The sequence below is a fragment of the Vigna radiata genome, chromosome 11 (assembly GCF_000741045.1).
Source record: "Vigna radiata var. radiata cultivar VC1973A chromosome 11, Vradiata_ver6, whole genome shotgun sequence".
In the NCBI taxonomy this organism is placed as follows: Eukaryota; Viridiplantae; Streptophyta; class Magnoliopsida; order Fabales; family Fabaceae; genus Vigna; species Vigna radiata.
Genome location: NC_028361.1, coordinates 3,425,687 through 3,434,123, shown reverse-complemented (window position 1 = coordinate 3,434,123; position 8,437 = coordinate 3,425,687). Strand labels below are relative to the sequence as shown.

The window sequence follows — 8,437 nt, the reverse complement described above, 5'->3', positions numbered from 1 at the left end:
AATTAACACATATAAATATCAAAAACATATTTTACACAGTCCTAAATAAACATGTTGTCATATAATATCAAGATCTGTCTCTTTCTCATCTCTGCAAGTCAAAGAGTTTGTTGGTTGGAGGGACGCATGAAGCTAAACGACGAGAAGCATGATTCAAAGTCACGCCACTGTTATGAACTTTTTTACCTTTTTTTATTTTTATTATTTTTATTATTTTTCTTATGCTAAAATAAAATCCATAATCCCTCTGTTTACCTCTAAAACTTATACTTTTACCATCTTTTATATTATAAGACTTTCTTATATAAATATAATAATTAATTTTAAAATGTATGAGAAACCATATATGTCAACGTGATACCGAATATGATATCATATGTCACGTTCGTTGAAAATTCTTGATCCTCATTTGCTACAGTAACCACACTATGTATATTATATTTATATTTTAATTATTTTGTCGTGTGAGATTTCTAATCTTTCATGTACATCTGGGTCTCAACTTAGAATGGTTGAGGATGTTAGCGATTGACACGTTACAAAATTCGTATAGTTTCTCATTGTTTGTGAGAATTTTCAATGGATTTAAGAACTCGTGGACAATGATGTCAACTACTCTGAGCGTGATTCTTCTTTAGCCAATAAAATAGTTCATACCAATTAAATGATTTAATAAATTCTCTTCTTAGATTTATACATAAGTTTTAAGAAATTATTGTGAGAGTAATAATTTTTAATATGAAAATATTTTTGACACCAATATTTAAAATTATTTTTTAGTGTTTAAAAATAATATAATTATCTTATTATATATCACTTTTTAATAAATTTATATCATTTCTAAGCATTTAAAGTGCAGAAATTAAAAAAATGTGAACATGGTGATTTATTTGGAGACATGGGTCCAGGACATGTATCAGTTGGTCAACGACCTTTGACAGAGTTGCTGAAACTTAGGTCCACCATTTTCGACTTTGACGTCATCCTTGTCGGGTTTTGTGTGTAATATACAAAATATTATTATAATCTCCTATATCAATAAAAAAAGTAATTTAAGTAATTTTTAAAATAATATCATAACTAATTGAACATATTCTACTTATTATCTAGATCTAAATTATATATAAAATAAATCTATTATAATTTATTCATGAATACAAAAATAATAAAAAATGAATGTCACTTTACTTTGACAATTTTTATGACTTTGGGCACATCTGAGAAGCAATCTGTAACATTTTCTAGTCTTCTCATTAATTCATTTAATTAATTAATATGACGAGTAAGATCGATCGATACTTATAAAATGAATATGAATTTTGTTATGAAATATGAATTAATTGAAAATAGATAAAAAGAAGAAGAAAAGAAAAATAAAAGCAACACTATTAACAATGACAATGAGAAAGATGATAATGAGAATCAGAAATGTGATAATAACATAAACAGAGAAAACAGAACAATAATAACAACGGTGATAACAATAGAGTGAGAAGGAAAATAAATTGTAATATTTAGCACTGATCAAGATTTGTTAACAATTATCCATATTGAATTTTAAAAATTTTGATGGGACAAATTTTAAAGATTTTCTACTCGTCACTAAAATTTATAAATAACCAATTTTCAGTTGACAATTACATTTTTTTTACTTAATTTATGAAGAAAAACTGGGTAGAAAATTTGAATATGGAATATTATAAGAGCATAAAGGTGAAAGAGAAGAATATTACTTGAGTTTGGAATTTTAAATGGAAAATGATATTTTAACACCAAATTTTTCACATCATTTTGATACTACATACGTGCCAAAATGTGTTTGGACGATTTCAAATTAAAAAAAAAACTTTGGTTTTTCTCTTCCAAATATGTCCTTAACTCAGTTTTTTTTTAATTTGAAATCGTCCAACCACATTTTGACACGTGTGCAGTGTCAAAATGGTGTAAAAAATTGGTGTTAAAATATCTTTTTCCTTTTTGAATATTTGGGAGGTGACCCTTGGCATGACTTAGGTAATTGTATTGCAGATTCTTGCGTAAAAATAGACTCATGAACTAACTCCATTAATTTTAAAAAAATGTTTAAACCTCTTTTTGGTCCCTAAGTTATAAGTTGGTGTTCAGTTTAGTTCCCGCTTTTAAAAATGTCAACCTTTGAAAAAATGTTTCAAATCAGTCCCTATCGTTAAATATCCACTAACGGAGTTAACTTTTTCTTTCTCTCTCTTATGTTCCTCTGAATTTCTGTGAAGATAACAACTTTTTCTTTCTCTCTCTTATACTCTTCTGAATCTCTATGAGAAAACAACAACTTTTGCAGACAATTTTTTTTCTAAAATTTTGTTGGGTCATGACTCAAGACAGTATTGGATGTTCACTGTGCATTCACGAAAATCTTGGTACGTTTGTTTTTTTACGTTGCAGTGTTGGTGGTAGATGAAGAAGATAAGGTTGATGGGCAGTGGATGATGAAGAAGAAAGTGGTTGATGAAGAATCATAACGAAAAAACAAGTATTGTTTTTCTTTCTTAAAACATGTTACAAAATGAGATTAANTAACTTCAGATGACAAGTACAATCCAGCTTTCTATTAAGTAATAACGTGAAAAAGGAGAGGGATAACGAAATGAAGAGATGAGTAGTGTCTAGAAATGAAGAGCCCTAAGAGCTTGCTTTCTTGAGGGAGGTTATGTTAACAGAAGCACCCAACGGCGAGGTTCCAACCTCAACTTCAAAAGAATCATAACGAAGAAATAGCTCCACAACCAAAAGCCGAGAAAACAACACCACAAAATCCTTCCTAGCACACTGTTTGTTTCCAAGGCTGGGGTTCTCGATCTCAGGACCGTTCGACCAAAGCACGTATTTCAGCAGCTTTTCTCCCTCCCCCACGAACCTATCAGCCACATACATCTTTGCATTCTCAAATATCTTTGGATCCTTAGTCGCAAACGACTGATACCCAAACAACATCTCCCATTTCTTCACCGAAAACGCATTGTCGTGACTCTCGATCACCAAGTCCCCTCTTCACAGAAAAAAAATTGTCTACAAAAGCTTTTGTTTTCTCATAGAAATTCAGAGGAGTATAAGAGAGAGAAAGAAAAAGTTGTTACCTTCATAGAAATTCAGAGGAGCAGAAGAGAGAGAAAGAAAAAATTAACTCCGTTAGTAGATATTTAACAGGAACTGATTTGAAACATTTTTTATAAGTTAGGGATCAAAGGTTAACATTTTTAAAAGCGGGAACTAAACTGAACATCAGCTTATAACTTAGGGACAAAAAAAAGGTTTAAACCTTAAAAAAACTATTTCAATCATGAATTGAACAAACCTTTAAAATACAATTTACATATTAGCCAAAGCAACCTCCACCATCTTCCCATGCCTTTTCTTTTCTGTTGTTGCTCTCAACTCATTTCTTAACCAATAAGATAGATAAACGGAGCTTATCATTCCATCATTTCCAAACACTGCACTTCTTCACTCGTGTGAGAAACGGTCTAATAATTCCATATTTTATAATCAAACTTAAATATAATTTAAATATTTTTTCTACTTTTTCAAACACTTTTTAAAACTAAAACTGTGATGAATAAATATTAAGAATTTGCAACCACTGTTTTGTATACACTGAAAACATAATATCAAAACAATGATCATTGTTATAACAATCAAAATAATATATTGCTAATTGCCACCAACTGATACTTTATCATATCACAACTTTCTCTTTAGGACACATTCCACACAAAGGACAAAAAAAAAAAGAGTTTTAGATAATTTAGTATAAAATAAGCTTACAAGTTCAAAACTCCAAATTTAGAAAACCATCTAGTGTGAAAAATTTTTATAAGTTTTTTTTTCCTCATATCTTATTTTATTAAGTAGATTAATCATATAATATCATTTACAATCAGCTCTTGTTTTCACCATGAAACTTTATAGTAAGATTTCACTTTTTCATAATAGGTTTAATACCTATTTTGGTTTCTTGTAGGGTGTATTTAAAATTGTCCTCTATTTTTCTAAAAGTTCACAAACTTCTTATATTTTGCAAAAACGGTTTAAGTTGTTTCTTTTTGCTTATGGTGTTAAAAAACTAACAGCATAGTTGCCTTGCGGGTCAAAATTAAATGACTTGTCCAATTAGTTCAATTAGTTGGCAAGTTTAGCCAATAAGAGAATGCCACGTGACAGTCCCTTTTCACTCAAAAGCTTTATCATACTTCTTCATCTTCTTCAATCATTGCAATCATCATCATCATTAACTAATCACACTGTAATTTAGTTGCCAAGAAACAAAAAAATTAAAGTTTGGAGAAAAACCTTCAAAGGGTGAAGGCCAACTTTGAGTTCATGAGATTGTTGTTCTTTAGTTTCTTTGCTGCTTAAATCAAGTGTCGATGCTAACTGAGAAGAAGAATCTAACATTTGATGAGCGTTTCGAGGTTATTGGCATTGTTGTTCTCTGATTCCTTCTTCTCTGTTGTGAAATCCATAATCGCGCGTTGCTTCCCAAACCCTAATCCCCTTTTCCCCTTTTCCCAAACCCTAATCCCTAATCACACGCTGCATCAGAAATAATCTAACCTATTTTTATTTATGTTTATTTAATTTTGTTTTACTGGGATAAAAAACCTCATTATCTTCCAATCCTAGTGTCGTCACCCTCCTCATGATAACGGTCTAAAAACCGTTATTTTTACACTTAAAATTGATATAAAAACAAACCCTTTATGGCTTAGAATGAGCATAGAATCAAGCAAAACACTTAGTTTAGTCAAAAGAGTGTCAAAAGTTGTTTTTAGAGACATTATGCTTGTTTTTACATTGTTTTGTAGGATTTGATGAGATTTGAGGATGGAAGTGAAGAAGGGAGAACTTAGACTCAAGAAAAGAGGAAAAAAGGAAGAAAAGAAGAGTCAAGTTCATTGCTCAGCGTTATTTCCAGCGCTGAGCGCCAGTTTCGAAGGTGAGTCCACTGTTTCTCGCTTGAGCGACGTCGCTGAGCATCTAACAATTTCGAGGCAAACCGCTGAACGGCGGAATGGACCGCTGAGCGGTCAGCGACTTGGAGGCAAACCGCTGAGCGGTCAAATTAAGCGCTGAGCGCTGAAATGCTGGGGTTGGGCTTAAATTCTGTTACTTTTATGCATTATAAATAGTCCCAGTATGACCTTCAGAGTAATCTTTTGGCAAGAAGAGACGTCCAGAGCACTTCTACACTCCTTGGAGGTGGTTTCTTGGATGCTTAGACTCCAATTTATCAAATCTAGGGTTTACTCTTTCATCTTTTCCATTAATTCCATCTAGTTTCACCATGCCTATGGTGAACTAAACCCTTTGTTGTTGGGGAACAATGTAATCATTTTGAAACTCTCTTATATTGAAATTCTTATTTTATTCATATACTTGTATTATCAATTGTTGGGTTTCTTATCTATGATTAATGCTCTTATCGTTTAACTCATTCGGTGAGAAGATATTTGCCTTTGTCGATACGGAGACGTACGGGGAAGTCATGAACTGATAGGAATTCCCTTGATTAAGCAATACTGCCTAGAGATAGGGGTAGGACGATCAATTGTATTTGCTTCTGTAATATATTGCATTGTTAATTACTTAGGGAGACTAGAGATGGTAAACTAGTAATTAGTGGTAGGCTCTTCTCGCCGAGAGATCGGGTTTAGAGTAGGCTAAGAAAGTTGCATGACAATTTGATAACAAAGCGAATTTAATAAGAAAAGTAGATATAAGAGAGTGGATAGGGATAAAATTGTAAACCCCAACAACTCCATTAATTCATATCTTTTCTTTGCCAATTGATTCACTTGTATTTGCATGTTTATTTTAGTTTTGCATATAACTACAAAATTATCTCTTTTTAAGTCTTATGAGATCAATTTACATGGAAGATAAGGCCTAAGAGTCCTTTGGGAGAACGATACTCGGTCTTACCATTTATATTACTTGATAGCGATTTGGTACACTTGCCAGGTGCTTGACACCTCACATGGACCACCCTTTCTTCGAACCTGTCACGAACCTTCTCCTTCTTCGTGCTAGAACCGAACCCCGTGTCCTGCTTCACCAGGGCGTCCGTTTTGAAGACGTCATTCCCAAGCACGGAAACGCCGTTGAAGGTGGAGCTCCTCGTAGGTTGTGGCGATCTTGTCCTCTGTCTCGAAGGGGCCATTGTCGAGGGAGGGAGGGGCGAAAAATCCGCCTGGGGGCTCTGGGGGGTTGAAGTCAATGTCTTTCAATGGGTTGACGTTGTCGAAGAAGGAGGTGTCGATGTCATCAGAGGGTTTGCATTTGGCGCAAAGGAGAGAGGGGTGGTGTTGGGGTTTAGCGAAGAGGAGGGAGACAGTGTGCAACAGCGAAGCGAGGAGAGAAAAGCGGGAAGAGGCGGAGAGAAAAGCGGGAAGAGGCGGAGAGGGAGAGGGAATTGAGAGCAGGGGAAAACTAGAGCTATCAAAACGGGTAACCCGGTTCGACCCGGCCCGGCCCACCACGGGTTGGTCACTTAGTGAGTCAACCCAACTCGGCTCGTTTATTAGCGAGCCAGAAAAATTCGAACCCGGCCCGACCCACCACGGGTTGGCTCACTGGCCCACTTAATTACAATTTTTTCTTAAATAAAAAAATTACAAACTTTCTATAATATAAACCTAAACAAATTTCACTCCCAAATCTCACTTCCAACATGAATGTTTAATTAATTTTGAAAATAGAGAACTTAAATAATTTTTTCAAGCAAAAAATAATAATAATTATTTTTTTTATAAAATTAAAATTAAATTTTAATAAAATGAAATTAGGTAGGTGGGTTGGTGGGCCAACTCGGTCCACCACGGGTTCAACCAGCATGAGTCGGGTTTAAATGAGTCGGATTGAAATCTGACCCGCATAAAAAAAATACAATTTTTTCAAACCCAACCCGGCTCAAACCCGTGGTGGAACGGGTTGGCCTGCGGGTTGTGACCCATTTTGACAGTTCTAGGAAAAACGGAGGTGCAGCCATGAAAACAGAAAGGATTAAATAAGAATGGTTTTTACCAAAAGTAAGATGTTAATGAATATTTGAAAAAAGATAACAACTTTGAAGAGACATCATAAATAAAGAAACGAAAATAGATATTAAACTTTCATAATATTTAATGAATAAGATTAAACATTAATTATTATTTTATTGTATAAAAATAGATATTAATAAATAATTTAATAATAATATAATAATAAATAAAATTATATATTTAACAAACAATAAATTTTATTTAAAATAAGTTATTATAATTCATTTTAACTTTAAATCTAATTCAATCTATAAAACTTATTTATAAAATAAAATTCGCACATTATCATTTTATATTAGTTATAAAATTTCACTCATCTTAACCAAGTGATAATAAACAGATAAGGTGACAATATACAACATGACATTATCAAATTAAGAAAAACAAATTAAATAAAATAAACTCAGTTAAAAAATATATAAGTTTTAATTTTTTTAATTTAATAAAAATACATCTAAATAAGAAAATATAAAAGTTTAAGAGCAACTTAAAATTTAATTTTTAATGAAAAATCTTATCAAAGTTAATATAAATACTTTATTTTAAAAACAATCCTTAATGGTAGCTACTGTTACCAATTAACTCTTACTGCAACCCTTCAGCATCTTTTACTGTCACCACTTCAGAGCAGGAACTACACAGGCATACCATAATATTGGAGTAGCTTATACGTAAAATATGATTTTAAAATTTTGTACAGACACAAGCCAATCTCACCTAAAAGGAATATAATCACAGCCCAAACAATAATTCACAATCATAATTCATAATTACCTGGGTTCCGCTTATCGAGATTGATATGGCTGTAATTAAAGATTTACAATATAGATTCCATAAGCTTAAGAAAGAGAATTATCCTACAAAACTTTTTGAACTTGTACATAATTTTCTTATCAATGTTACCCTTTCAATCCAGCCCATTTTTTTGAACTTGTACATAATTTTCTACACCACTTAAATCCTAGGCCCAAATCGTTTAAAACAAAAAAGATTTACGCTTTAGTAGTATAAAAATAAGGTAAATTGGTAAGAAAAGCATACGCAAAAATGAGCATCGATATCCCATTGATAGAATTGCTGCACGCAAATACTATAATTATCTTCGTGAGGGAAAGACGGAGCTCGCTCGCAAAGAGTCTGAATCTTTAAAGACGGAGAGGTTGTTTTATTTTTTGGTTTAATGAAAAAGATTAATTATTCTAGATGAAGTGTACTTGATATTAAATATCAGCCTGGATTATATGGGAAGGATTTTTTTCCCATAGAAGAATGAAAACAAGAAAATTGATTAAATACAAAGTAAAGATGTTGTTAAGATATTTATCCTATTTATCATGATTATATTGTGTCTAGGGTTA

General features: G+C 32.4%; 1 protein-coding gene across 1 annotated transcript; it reads right to left on the bottom strand.

The window, feature by feature from the left end:
* Window positions 1–2,661: 2,661 nt before the first annotated feature.
* On the bottom strand, window positions 2,662–6,199 carry LOC106776619 (allene oxide synthase 1, chloroplastic-like). Its single transcript, XM_014664101.1, has 2 exons — window positions 6,039–6,199; window positions 2,662–3,028 (listed from the first exon to the last, which is right to left on the bottom strand). The coding sequence occupies exons 1-2, from the start codon at window positions 6,197–6,199 to the stop codon at window positions 2,662–2,664; spliced, it is 528 nt and encodes a 175-aa protein (XP_014519587.1).
* Between the last annotated feature and the right edge of the window lie 2,238 nt (window positions 6,200–8,437).

Bases quoted from the DNA above. Each gene is read 5' to 3' on its own strand.
- LOC106776619 (XM_014664101.1), bottom strand. From the start codon at position 6,199: ATGGCCCCTTCGAGACAGAGGACAAGATCGCCACAACCTACGAGGAGC. The intron at 3,029-6,038 runs GTTCGAAGAAAG...TTTTCTGTGAAG, and splicing joins AAGGAGAAGGTTCGTGACAG to AGGGGACTTGGTGATCGAGA.